This window comes from Gastrolobium bilobum, unplaced genomic scaffold, assembly GCF_033153095.1.
Source record: "Gastrolobium bilobum isolate Gb01-03AN ecotype WA unplaced genomic scaffold, APGP_CSIRO_Gbil_v1 utg12170, whole genome shotgun sequence".
NCBI classification, from domain to species: domain Eukaryota; kingdom Viridiplantae; phylum Streptophyta; class Magnoliopsida; order Fabales; family Fabaceae; genus Gastrolobium; species Gastrolobium bilobum.
The window spans coordinates 264805-279852 of NW_026898901.1; the positions used below are offsets into that span (position 1 = coordinate 264805).

Here is a 15048-nt window from a genome sequence, read left to right on the forward strand (position 1 = left end):
AAAAAAAAAAAAAAAAGATATCGAAGATAAAATCTTTATTGTAACATGTAACAGCCAGGTTTTGATTTTATATAATCTTTGATCTCTTAATAGAGGTATTGTCTTTTATGCTTATTTTAATCTCAACAAAGTTTTGTAATGTATAAATTGGTTTACAATACAAACATGGAGAGAGAAAAAGAATGAAAAAAGCATTTAAAAAGTCCAAACTTCTGGGCTGTGCTGTGCGCTCAGAACTTTAAACGCTGCTCTGGGAAAAGGACAAACAAAATAAAATGAAATCACACAATGCTGCTTTCTTTTTTTGGGCTATTTCTATAGAAAGTTGGCCCGAAAGCTTGACAAAGTTCAATGGCCATTTACCCAATCATTAATGTGGCAAAACGCTCTGCTAATGTTTCTTTACTTTTGTGGCCAATTCGCCCAGGAAAAATGCACTATTTCTACTGCATGCTGAAAGCAAAAAAAAAAAAAAAAAAAAAAAAAAAAAAAACTATGCTATATGTCAATGTTTATGTCTATTTATTTATTTTCTGTTCCATTAGATCAAAATAACATCTTCCCTTTAAGCTTCTGTGTTCTGCCTTGCTCATTTCCTTCAATTATATGTTTTTCTCAAGTGCTTATGAACCCCATTCAACTTCTTGCTTTGGTTGAGCAATGAAATTCAGTTAAATAAATTGTTGAGCAATAAATTTATGGGAAAAATTATTATCCTTTTACCCTATTTTTGTTTTTTTGGCCCGGGGGGTGATTGGCGTTTGCTTGTTTGTCCACTTTTTTAAAAAGCATCAGTTTTTTTTTAAATATATATATATATATTACTTCATACTACTATGGTAAAAAAAGAAACTACTACACTATGAAATAAAATTTATAATCTAGTCATTAACTTGTGAAAATTGTTATGCTCTCGTCTAAATTAGGTAATCAATTACACGAAGGTGTGTGTTTGAATTTTTTTCTTATATTAAAGTGTTCATGGAGGAGAGATTGTCTCATTTCAAAATAGTCACATACTACAAGCCTCAACAATCATTCTCCATAAGCTTGGATCTGTCAAGATCATAGACCCAAGTCACTGGGCATTATTTATCATACTTTCATATCGCCTAGTTTTATTGCTGAAGAAGGGAACATATATTTTTATCAGCAAGATCTCCATCATCTCTCTCTCTTGGAACACACTATCATCTTCAGGTTACTTGATTCAACATGGACTCGCCAGCTTACTCTTACTATTAAATTATATATACTTCAACAACATTTGAAGCCGCTCCTCAATGGCAACGCACATCTTTGAAGACAACAAAAATTCAACACAATCGCAAGCCAGAATAGAAAATTCTCTTGAAGCACTCAAACATCGCCAACCAGACAATTCATACTTGATGACAACAAACAAACAAGACATGAAGACCGACGTGTTACCGAGTAGTTACATTGTATCCTGCTTGGAACACTACACTACGAGTAACCGGCCTAAGCTACCATACTTTTTGATGCACATTCATGGGAAGCTTCACTAGTGCTTTGGTCACTATCACTGCCACTATAGACACCCCCTATATCAACATATTTCACCCTCCATGGGACACATCTTATGTACCCCCGCTGTACAATACCATAATTAAGTTGGGCTCGAACTAACAAGTATTTAGCTAAAGGAAAGTTGAATATTTAAACCTAGGGTACTTGTAGATACTTTTGTTGAAGGAAGTATACTAATATAAGGTTTCACACTTGAAGCGAAGATTATTGAAATATTCAAATGTGGTAGAATCTCACATTGGTTTATAATAAATTAAGTGAAGTTTATATAAGTGAGAGGACTCATTACTTTAAACTTAGTGTAATTTGGCCTATTGGTGATGTAGTTTAACTAGTTGATGTCGCTTGAATAAGAGGAGGAAAGTCCTTGGTTTTGTTGTAACTTTTGTCCATCTTAAACGAGTTCGTTGGATCACGAAGCCTATCGTTGTACAATTACTTATGCTTTGTTTCACACCTCTCTTTTTTAAGATAAAGTTAAAAAAAAAGTCTGAAAAACAAAGTTAAAAATGGTTTGATGATTATATAAAGCTGTTGTGATAGTTTTGAATGAGTGAAAATAAAATAATTTATTATTAGGATGAATTGTTCCTTGAATTCTATGAATTTGTTTAGAATACTCTTATTTGACCATATACGAGAGCTACTTTGGATTCCGCAATATTTTTTTCGTCTTCTTTCGTTTCTCGACGGTGAAGTAAGACTAAGCTCATGAGCTTTTTATCCTAAGTCGTATATAAATAAAACTTTAGAATAAAGGTAAAACTATAAAATAAATATGAGTACTCCAAAAAATTGATATACATCTTAACAAAAAACTCCTGTTAAGAGTTTTTAACTTTTAATTTTTTTTCTTCATTATATAAAAAAACCATTTTTATAATAAAAGTTTTCATAAAAATATGTTTAGTTAAGCTTCTACTTTTAAAGAGAAGAAAAACTAAAAAAAAAAAGTTTTTTGTTTATTTTCCCCGAGGGAAACCTCAGAAAGTAGGAACCACCAATCTCTATTACAAAGACGTACTAGGCTTACCGCATACAACTTTTCAGGTGCACGTGAAAATTACAAAAATCTTTGATTAGCTTACTTTTTCCTTGGGGTGTGCATGATTAAGTTCGGTTCAATTTTCTTTGTCGAATCGAATTGAATTAAAAAAAGCAATTCAGTTATGAAAAGTGAATTGGCTTATTAGTTCAATTCAGTTGAACCGGTTCATAGCAAGTTTTTAAATTCAATTCTTAATCCAAATTAAAATTACAAAAAGATTGAAGGAAAAAAATTAAAAATTAAAAATATATATAAATGATATTGAAAATTAAAAAATAGAAATAACTGATTAAAATAAAAAAAATAAGAAATAAAAATACATAAGAGAAAAAAGAAAATAAAAAAAAGGATAAAAAAGGAAAAAAACAAATAAATAAATAAGAGAAAAAAATGGAAAGGGAAAAGGAAAAATAAATGAAAAGAAAAGAAAAATATAGTTCAATTCTTGAACTGTTTTTCGGTTCAAGAACTAATTGTTTTTAAAAAGAATTCAGTTCAAGAACTCGTTTTTAAAAATTAATTTTGTAAGTGTAATATTTTTTGTGGTTCTTTTTCGCACCCCAAAAATTGATTTTTAAACCAGTTCTGAACCTGATTGATAAATATGAAAATATTGAAGAAAAATAAAAAAATATAAATATAAATAATGCCATAAATTTTAAAAAAATAAATAAATAATTAGAAAGAAAAATAAAATAAAGTAAAAATATGAGAGAGATGCATAAGAGAAAAAAGAAAACTAAAGAAATAAAACAATAAAAATAAAAATAAAAAAGGTACTAAATAAATATAAGAAAAATAGAGAGAGAGAAAAATAAAAAATAAAAATAAAAAATAATTCGGTTCGTAATTTTTTAAACCAATTCAATTCAGAAAAAATTTAAAAAAATATTTCAAAATGAAGAATTAATTTTTTTTAAATGTTTAATTTACACTTCAGTTCAATTTTTCAGTTCTTTTGTTCCCCCTACTACTAACGAAGTATATGGTCCTACAATTATGATATTCTTGACAATACCATTTTCTTTGGACTTTCCGGTTCAGCCACATGATCTGCTGGGTCTGTCAATTACAGTGCGCAAGAACATATCCACAACCTGATACCTCACGTTTTTTTTTTTTTTTTTATTAAATGTTAAGAACTGTTAATTTGTAGTTCAACTGAAACTTTAGAAATAAGAGTCGAAATGTGTTCTTCACCTTTAGTAGGAATGGTAACGACCATAGTAATTTACATGCGTGTTCTTTAATGATGGAATATTTAGATTTGATTGATAGGCAATATAAAACATTACACTATGGTATGATCATATCCTGAGAATTGAGATCCTATTAACTAATTAATGGAATCTTACTTCAAAGTATTGGTTATTTTTCACACCACTCCTTGAGCTTGGAATGGATTCAAAAGCCATCATCATTCAAAATATAAGTAAGTTAGCAAACTTGATATATAGACTAGTGTTAGTAGTGTGCATATAGTGACATAAAAACTATTCACGAGATGAGTTGTAAAGGAAGATTGTTCACCGCGGACTCAGATCTCAATAAAACTCATCCCTTTTTTTAACTTGCAATGAAATTCGATTCCCCATGTCCCCAGCTACTCAGAAAAAAACACACATTCCTTTTCTAACCTTTTCTTTTATGCCTCTTTGCATTACATTATTAGGTATAATGAATAATTAAAATACATAATGTGAAAAGAAAATGTCAGATATTTCATCCAGCACATTATGACACGAGCTCTTAAGAGAAGACACTACGTAATCCATGATTGTTTGGACAGAGAAGAAGGCACATGATAGCAGCACATGGTGCCACTTGCATGATTATATCTGGCCACGACTTCCCTTCTTTTCAATGTTCCCTTCATTCAAACATCACGTGTAATACCCCCCCACCACCAAAAATAAAAATAAGAATATCCTCTTATATATTTCGTGCCTTTCTCTAGGTAAAGTCTCCTTAACGAGAAATTATATATGTATTACATTCCATAAGTTATATGGCTTATAATATTTAATATTAAATAGTATATAGAATATAGAATATAGTACAACTCCTCTTAAACAGGATATATATTGGTGTCGTTTCATGTGAACCAAGCCTAGCCATTGGATATAGACTTAGTAAGACAAGTCTTTCCTAGATGCCCCCAAAGGCTCTGACCAATTAAAGAATAACGTACTAAAGAAATGGTGCCCTCGTGAGACGCACCTTTTCTTTCGCCACAAGATATTAAATTATGCTTTCGATACGAATATTAAAGTTTAATTTAAATAAATAAATAAAACAGTATTCTGTCAGAGAACAGTTCAATAACACTTAATTAATTTGCTCATGCCTACATAATCCATGCTTTCGCAGAGAGTATTATTTTGTTGTTCAAATGAATGACGGAGATGTGCGGGGCATGTTTTCCTCTTTTCCACCAATGTCATTCATCATTTCCAATACGTCTTGCTTGTTTTTTCCCTCTTAAAAAACGGAAATTCACTTATATATAGCATTCAAATTTCAGCTTAGTACTAGCAGTGCAATGGCCATTAGAATTTAGAAGTATACAAATATACGTTATACAATAAATTTCGTTATACACCAGCTTGCAAAAAAAATTAAACAACACCATAGATTAGACTTTGTTTTTAAAAATTATACTTTTGACTGGGTTGGGAAGCAGTATAGGTAGCTAACAAGAAAGGTAGGGGATGATGTAACCCTGGTTCAGTTTGAATTTGCGTCCGCTAATCCCACTAGCAAAGAAGTACATAATTTGTATAATAAAAAAGAAGTACATAATTTGTGTAAAAAAAGAAGAAGAACATAATTACTTAATTATATTTACTATTTCCCTTGTCTTCTTGTATGATAACTTCAAGAATTTATATTATTATAAACCGAACGAACATAGGACAACATCATTAAGGGTGGTAATTTGGGTTAACGTGGCAGGTTTAAATTGATATGATTTCCAAACAAACATGTAAATCTTCTATAGAAATAGTGATACGAATAGTTATTCGTGTTTAAACCCTATATGCAAATAAGACCCCCAACGTGAACATTATACGATTTTTTTTCGACACAAACCCTATATATATTAATATTAGTAAAAAAAATAAAAAATAAAAATCTGTATAGTATTCAAGTTGCGTTGAAAGTTGTCACCACTAACTATCATACTTCATTCATTTCAAAATATTTGTCATTTTAGAAAGTAAGTTTGGTTGATTTTATTTGTCATTTTTAAAAATAAAAAACAAAACAATCAATTTTTTGAAAGCCTCTACTCTATCTTGAAAATAATTAACTCATAGTTGCATGCAGTTTGTTCCTTTCTAATTTGACAGATGGAATTTCTTTTATGCTTATTATTGTTATTTGCTTAGGGAAGGGTCGTTGGCTCTTTGCATAATTTCATCCCAAGTTTTAAGTCGCTTTCTTGAAAATCAGCATATGCGAATTCATTCAAACTTTTATCTGGCAAACAGAACAGTTGGATCCTTCTTACAAAAGAAAAACCAGGGAATCACTGTAGGAACGTAATAAGGCATCTTTTACATGATGGGAGGAGAAACTCACAGGCTTTTACGTGCATCAGAAGCCATGCCTAAAAGAAAAAAACATTATTAGACTTTGGTAGTTAAAATAAAAGTCCTCATTGATTCCCAAGTACCCTGTTAAATTTGTCCACACGTAAACAGTTTTTACTAGCTTTCAAGGACAGGCCTTAGCAGTGCACCATCACCTGCTCCTCTGATTCGCAAATCCCCACATCTTTATCTCGGATTTGAATTCTCTTATTTAAATAATTATGTGATGATATTATTTGATTATAATTATTTATTTAAAATCATATATTTTTCCTCTTTTTATTTTATTATTAATAAATAATTATGATTAAATAATATAATTATATAATTATTTTTTCACGTACGAATATCTAAATCCATTTAATTTGTACCTTAATACTTCGTTTTATGTGAAAAATGGCAACTTATTCAATCAAAATTGGCAGTACGGAGCACATGGGTAAAGACCTCGTCATGGGAACGTAAAAGTTGATTTGACATTTCCTCTCTAATCCCTTTATTTTTCTTGTATTGAGTGTAGATTAGACAAAGACACCTTACTTTTGCTGTATATGTGTACAGAACTGAGTAAGAAAAACTGACAACTCCTTTTCCCTAATGCACGACTTCATAATTATGACCTTCAAGAGTTTGTACCAGTTTACCCCACTATTATCTACCCACAGGCCACATCCAATAACCTCATGGACTCAAAAGTCATGTTCAAGGACATCATCCGCAGGAATAGGATAAAACAGTATCTATCATTTTAATTTTAACATAGGAAAATTATATTTACAAATTATTTTCGTTTAGAATTTTTTATAATTATATCTTAATCGTTGGTTTTCGTCAATCAATGGTTAAGATTTTCGTAAATCAAATTTATTAATTAATTATTAATTCACAATAAATGACAACCGTTAATTGACGAAAATCAACGGTTAAGATATAATTGTAAGAGTTTGTAAATTATTTGGGTTGTAAATATAACAACTTCCTTTTAAAAGATATAAAACTATATCATTTTAAATGAGAGAAAGAGATAGATAAAAAAGAAGAAAGAGTAGATAAAAAAATATAAAGGTGTGGGTCCTACTTCTTTGTAAGAGTGAAATGATATAAGTTATATCATTTAAATATACAAACATTTTTTCCTAAAAACAATGGATTGGTTCTCCAAACTTCCAAGATTTTTTGTAACGGACTATTTGGGCGGAAAAGAAATATATAGAGATTAACCAACTTAGGTTAGTCTAATGATGATGAATGTGAATAGTTATGTAATAGATTGTGTATGTAATTTTTTAATGTATTAAAAAAAATAGATATTGATATGGTGATTGATTCGATTGAGGTAGCATATTAGTGGATTAATGTTTAATTAGTGGTGATCGATTGAATTGTTTAAATTGAATTTCAGTTTATATAAAGATATATAAAAATTATATAAACAAAAGTAACATAATAACCAAAATAATCTATCTTATTAATTGACAACGGATGATTTTCTCCGCATTATTATTATTATAGGATCTCCGGTTTGTATCTAACCTTAGAGAGTATTTGGTACGAGTTATTTGTTTGAAATGATGAGAAAGTGGGTGAGGGAAATTACTTTTCCATGTTTGATATGGGAGAAAAGAAAAATTATCCAAGCAAAGTTTTTTCTTCATCTTTTTTTTTTCAACTACACATTCTTTAAACACAATATCATTCCATCCGTGGTTTTTTTTCTTTCCCATTATTGAGAATCGCTCAACTAAATTTGGAGACAAAATTGCCCTCATCATACAATACATCTCAGACCATGTGCATTACAGTACAGCAACCCAAAATCACACATCGTTAGGGGGCTTGTTCTTCGACTTCGTGTACTCTTGCTTTGCGTCCTTCCCAAGATCCACCAATTCTTCCTTTGTTTCTTTTTTTCTTTGCCTCTGGCTTGTTTTCCTTTACTGTAGTGTTTCTTTTCATCTTGCGGTGGATTTATTATGAGCTGTAGGACTGCCCAATGGGTGTGTGAAGAAATAAAGGAAGAGAGCTGAAGTAATTGTTCGGATAGAAAGAAATGGGTCTGCAGAGAGACAAATGCTAAAATGGACGTCTTTGAAGATATTCAAGATTCAAATTTAAAGGGTATATTTGTCATTTTACTTCATAATCTTATTAATATTTTCTCACCAACCAAACATAATATTATTAAATTAATCCAACTTTTTCGGTAAAATTTTGGTTTACCAAACATTTTTTTATAACAAATGTTTCTCAACATATTACTAAATATCTTTTTTTCCACTAAAAAAAATATATCATGTACGAAACGTCCCCTTAATGGATTTGGATCCTTTTACAGGACAAAATGGTTATATAATTATGTTATTTGATCACAATTACTTATTTAAAAATCATACCATTTTATTCTCTTATCTCGTCATTAATAATTGGTTGTGATCAAATAATATGATTATATGATCACTTTTTCATGTGATAGAATCTAAATCCAACCTTAATTGTATATTCCGCTTTAATTTAATATCGAATTGTGTCGGGTTTTCGTTGGGGCACCGCGCCTTTCGAAGCATATAGAGGAGCACTAACTTCAACAACCACATCAGAGGAAGGAGTAATTATTCAGCGATCCCGGCTCACATGAGCCGGGTAGACAGAAAGGTGAGGAGAGAGAAAGAAAGAAAGAAGAGAGAGAAAGGGACCATCGAATTATTTTCCCAAAGAAAGACCCAAGAAAAACAATTTAACTAGTTGAGGCATCCACATTGAACAAGACGAATATTAATGTCAATTTTTAAAGAGAAAAATATTTGTCCATTTAAATGACACAACTTATATTCTTTCACTCTCACAAAGAGATGGAACCCACACCTTTATATTTTTTTGTCAACTCTCTCTCCTCCTTTATCTATATTTTTCTTTTACATAAAATGACACAACTTTACATACTTTATAATGATATACACTTTTCCCATTTTTAAATGAATGAAAAGGAAAAAAAAAAGAGACTTTTTATTGGTTCTATTATTTATTTTTATCGATATTAAGTACAAGAAAACTGCATTCCTTTTCTTTTTTTCTTTTCGTATTTGCATGTCAAAAGGGTCAGTATGTAAGGAAATGAAAAAAAAAAAAAAAAACAACCCCATAACTATATTATTTAAACAATTAATAAAATTATTATTTTTTCCTTATTTTTTTAACAAATCAAATTAACTATAATAACGGGAGGAAGAGATGATAACAAATAATGAAGAGGAATTTTTTATTTATTTTTTTACTGTATGATTCAAAACAAGAAAAACAATGACTGCTCCACCTTTTTTCTTTTCTTGTCTATTTTATTCCTTCTTCTCTTTTATCCCTAAACCTCCTCCACAAGTCTCTCTTTTCATTTTCTTTCCACCGAAAAATATCCATACTAAAGAGACCCTCACCCATATAAAATCAATAAGCGTGGAGCAGATGTATGGTCATTGCAGGTTTAAAGTTCAAACACCAACGCATATGTACATTTGTGCGACTAAATCCCCAAAACACAACCAGGAATCGAAGAAGAGCCACCAGACAGGACGAGGATCCCACATTTTTATTTTTCATTTTTGAAAAAATATTAAGTAGCTTAACTTATTTAATTCACCAAGGCAAGTGACTTGATTGATTAACTATTTTTTTGTCATCATTAGAGTATGTTGGATTTGAATTAGCTTATTTTAAGTTTAGGGAAATAATATTCTCATGCCACATGAGATACTCCCATTTTCCTACACAAATTCGTTTTCCGTGCCAATTAATTTTTCTTTTCTTTTTTAATATAAAATATGAGACTCACGTTTAACTTCTCTCTACTTTTTTTTATTTCCTACAATCCTACAACATAAGAAAAATTAAACCCTTAAGTTTAACTCAAGCAGGAGTGTAAGATAAGCTCTGACGGCTACACTTGGGAAGCAGCAAAAATTTTGGTAGATACAGATGTAACGAAAATCTAATGGAATGTCAGAAAAGTGAATTTATTGGATGGACTAAACTAACCAAAGGAAAATTGAATGCAATAAGACAAGACATGGGGCAGAGTCGAGGCACACAGCAGCAGCTACAGTTTCTCTTCCGGGCTACTGCTGCAGGAAAGCCTTATTTGTCAATTGCCCAAAACAAAATATGTAAATGTATATGTCCATCCGAAACAAAAGTATCTTAAAATTTCATTCAACGCATAAAAAAATTTTATATTAACATTTTATACCGGGTCAGCTTATCATTAAAAGATTTAAATTTCTTTTTAAGTAATTATATAAGGTGATAATAAAATAATTTGAAAGACTTGGCAAGATTATAAACAGTAAGGCATGTCCAAAGTCCAAAATTAGACTTTCAAACTGATATCCTGTACATCTAGTAGATGAATATAATAAATAGCAAATTGTAAAACATTAAAAAAAAAAAAAAGTGACAAAATTTTCCGGCAGTCCAAAAATTTAACCCTTTTTGTACAGTAAGTGACAAACCGGAGCAGCTTCTTTCTGCCTGAAAAAACATCCCCAATTAATTAACAGCTCAAAGCCTCGTACTTCATCGGAATTGAACGGTTGAACCCCGCCTGTGAAAGCAAGTTCCCAACCACAGAAAGATCACGGCAAAATACACCTTGAAAAACAGACGGATTGGCTGTGGAAGGAGAAGACATAGTGCACTTGATTTCCAACTTATCCGACTTATTATTATTATTATTATTCAATTCAGGTTCTGTTACTGTTGTTTGTTGCACTTGCACCTGAACTTGAACCGCTTGCAAAGCCTTCTTCCTCTGTTTCTCAGCAGCTTCTTCATCCATGATAGTAGACATCACGTTCGTGTAACCCTTTTGAAGCAACCTAAACAGCAACAACGCCGACATCTTCGCCCTATCCTTAACCGACTCGAGATCGCGTTCGTCCGCGAGTTCACACCGATCGACAAAACTGGTAGCCTTGTCGGGCTTGTGCTTCAAACAGAGCAACAAATGAGCTCTCTGTAATTCCGATCGACAACAACCTCGTCTCAACCCGATTAAAGCATGGTAGTCAACGTTGCCGGTCTCGCCGGAAGCAACCCTTTGTTTCAGTTCTTGAATCTTTGTTGTGAGGGTGCAGAGTTTACCAGGAATCTCTCTGTACCTCACGTTTTGGCGCTTCCACGCAGGACCCGCGAGCTTGCGATCGCGCAAGATGGAGTTGTAAAGGAGCTTCAGGTGTTCCAGGTCGTGCAAGCAATCCACAAAGCAACGAATGGTTTCGAGAAGAGAGGCTCTGGTTTCTAGAGCTTGGATGCAAGTGGGGTCCAGGGCTAGTGTCCGGTTACAATCGGCGATGGACTCTGCAATTCGACCTGCGGAACGGTACGCGGTGGCTCTGTGAATGTAGCATTCGGCGAGGAACCCTTGTGGGGCGCCGCGCCGGCCTTCAACGATCTTTGAGAAGTAGCGTATGGCCTCAGAATGGAGGCCTGCGTCCAGGGCGGCGATTGCGGCGGCACGGCGCCGGAGGAGGAGCTTGATGTGTGCGAGGAGTTGTGTGACGGTTTCGGACTCGGTGAGAGGGGTGCCGGGTGGCGTGGTGGGTGGTGTGTTCGTGTTGGCGTCACCGGAGAATGGTGTGTTGGGTAGTGAGAAGCTGTCGTCGGACCAACACACGCTCTCGCGGCGGAACGCGGCGCTGGCTAGGCGTTTACCTGTTTGTAGAAGAACCATTGCATCCTCCATTAGGCCTAGGTGGCAGCATGCTTTACCCAAAACCAAGTACCTGTAACCCAAAAAAAAAAAAAAAAAAAAAACACTTAATTTATTCATCTTATTATTTGTGGACGCAGAAATTGTAAAAAAGGACTGGTGGTGTGTGATAAATAGCTAAAATTCGAGAACTATTTTACTATTTACTCTTTTAACTACACTATATTTTGTATTGGCTTTCCGTGCTATAATTTTTATGGTTCATTCAATTAATATGATCTTTTAAATGTAAGGGTTGGGAAACATGACATTATTGCTGGCACGAGCATTTACTCAAACCCCATATAATAAGTACTGGGGAGTCCGATCTGATCTCAAAACCCACGATTATAAATGAATGAAAATCCAGGGACAGGGACAGATTGCAAAACCAATGAAACGCAATAATAGCACTTCATTTTTTCAAAAAAAATTATTTGTATTTTTTCAGTTTTTACCTCCAATGCCCTTCGTTGTCGCAAGTTTTACAGAGTCCTGCCATGACTTTCTTCTTCAAGTCAGAGACAGAGAAGCACTTGAAACTCTGATCCCGAACAGGGGAATCCGAGGATGAGAGGAGCTTCACACCTTCCCTTGAAAGCTGTTGAGATGAGCTATCCGAAGAAACAGAGCTCGAATCATCGTTTGCCATTCTGAGGCTCGGAATGTAGTCCTGAAGCATATCTGCTACGTCTTTGAACCTCCGAAGATAGATAAGAGACCTCGCTCTCAGCTCAAGAGCTCGGTCTAGCCGTGGAGAGATGGCCAGAGCCGCGTCTAGAAGATTCAGAGCCGAAGCGATCTCGCTCTCTTCTTGGGTCGCAATGAGGCTGCGAGCGTCTTTGATATATTTCTCAACAATCTACAACCACAGACAGAGACAGAGACATAGACATAGACATATATTAACATGTGATTCCCATCATTTGGATATGAAACCCCAAAATAAATAAATAAAAAGGCGAAATCTTTTGATAAATCTCTTGCAATGTTGTTGAAAACTGACAAGAGACAACAACAAAACAACATAGTCATTGCAGAAAATGGTGTATTTTGATCCAAACCCACAACTAGAGATGTCTTAAAAACGGGGGGTGTGGAGAAATTACCTTTCGGTTGGTGAGCCACCAGTGTTTCTTTTCTGTAGCATTGAGATAGGCAGTAGTGACAGTCATTGTTAGTGGATGGTGGTGTTGTGGCAGAAGATTCAGCCTTGGACCATCAAAATATCAAACACTCCCTTTCTCTCCCTTCTTTCTTCTCCCTCACTCTAAAGCACGCACATAATTTCTCTTCTCTTATAATAAAGGGAAGAGAAATATATATAAGGGGGGAGGGATGGGGGGAAGAATGAGAAAGAAAATGGGTTATGAGTTTTAGAGAGAACAAATGAGGGATTTTAACTCAGCACATCATAGCACTGTGAATTTCATGTAATATAGATATATAAGTGGACGCAGAAATGGTAGTTGCTTAAAATATAAGGGGAAAAAAATAAAATTGAAAGAGATATTGACGACTTTGACCCTAATGCAAAAGCTGTCATCCTTCTATATCATAGCTGGCAACCCACCATAGAGATTAGAGACTCTATCTCACCACACTACTATGTTGTGGCCTTGTTGTAGGTTTATGACCCTAAAATTTATGACTTTTTTTTAATATAATATGGGGAAACAGAGTCTAGTTTGTGACCTGATTCAGTGCGTGGGCGGAAATTATGACTGGGTATATCCGGTGACCCTTCACGGGTCCTTGGGTTCAACCACCGGGAAAAGATAAGTCAAGCAAGTTGCCCGAAAAGTAAGCAAAGGGTGAGGGTGTAAGAAGCTCCATCGATGGTTTATTTTCTGATCATCCCCAAATTACGATTTTACCCTTATATACGTTGACTTATATTTGTATCGGATAGCTGGTCATCACTCTTACTTTTCTGTCTCTTTTGCGTAACACCCATCATTAACACAAATTACTCAACAAGGTTGAGAATAGAAGAGAAAAATGAAGAAATAGGACCTCCACATGTGATCTTTGAGTGTAATTAATGAAACAACTTACAAATATCTACCTCCCATATAGTAAAACAGACCGTGATCATAGGACTTTAAGACAAAATCTGGTGAAAAAAATAAATAACAAGCAAGTGGATCCGCTATTTAATATGATTACGTCACGTTAGAGTATCCTAATTATTTATAAATTAATTAATGGTGATGAAAATAAAAAATAAAAAATATTATAAGATTATTACGGTTAATTTATCCATTAATAATTAAATTTTTTTCACATTACATAATCATATTAAATAACACATCAAATAATTAACTTTCAAATAACAATCGAGATTCACTTTGAAACATAGTTGTAAAATTCGGCCCGACTCGGCCGGGTCGATCCGGAACTCGACGAACCGGTCATTGGATCGGTTCGGGTTAAGCATTGGACCGGTCATACATCGACCCGGTCAAAACCCAGATAAAATCGGCCAAACCCGGTGATCCGGTGACCCAATGACCCGGTCAGGTCATGTATTTTAAAAAAAAAAATCAAAATTGTTTCATATTGTCAAAAAAAATGTAGAACTCATTTTAAAACTTTTTGTAATTTTATTTGCTAGTATACTCTTATACAATGACCTCAAATTTTAGCTTCTAAAACTGAAGTAATTTGCGAAATAATAAATTAAGAGAATGTGACATATGTCATTTTAATGTAGTTAAATTTAAAAAATATGAGTTCATTGTCATTGAGAGGTATGTTTATAGAGATTCTGAGTTACAATTTAAATTGACATAGTAATAGCATTCATTTTTATTTATTTATGCTTATTGTTTTTGAGTTTATTTAATAAACCTTGTTTAATTCATTTTAGATATGGAGAATATAATTGAATTTATATGTTCATATTTTCATATATCTATATATATCTGGGTCAACTGGTTCGACCAGTGACCCATCAATCTGACCAGTGATCCAGTAATTCAGTATCCCGACTGAATCGATGCTATATTTAATAACACTACTTTGACATGAAAGCACACCTTAATCTTCTTTACTCATTAATCATTATTCTGATTTACCAACTTTTCAAGTTGCCATAGTCGCTGAGAGCAGGC

General features: G+C 33.2%; 1 protein-coding gene across 1 annotated transcript; it reads right to left on the reverse strand.

The window, feature by feature from the left end:
• Positions 1 to 10543: 10543 nt before the first annotated feature.
• LOC133285229 (uncharacterized) lies at positions 10544 to 13362 on the reverse strand. Its single transcript, XM_061482437.1, has 3 exons — positions 13042 to 13362; positions 12391 to 12794; positions 10544 to 11966 (listed from the first exon to the last, which is right to left on the reverse strand). The coding sequence occupies exons 1-3, from the start codon at positions 13105 to 13107 to the stop codon at positions 10736 to 10738; spliced, it is 1701 nt and encodes a 566-aa protein (XP_061338421.1). The 5' UTR covers positions 13108 to 13362; the 3' UTR covers positions 10544 to 10735.
• Between the last annotated feature and the right edge of the window lie 1686 nt (positions 13363 to 15048).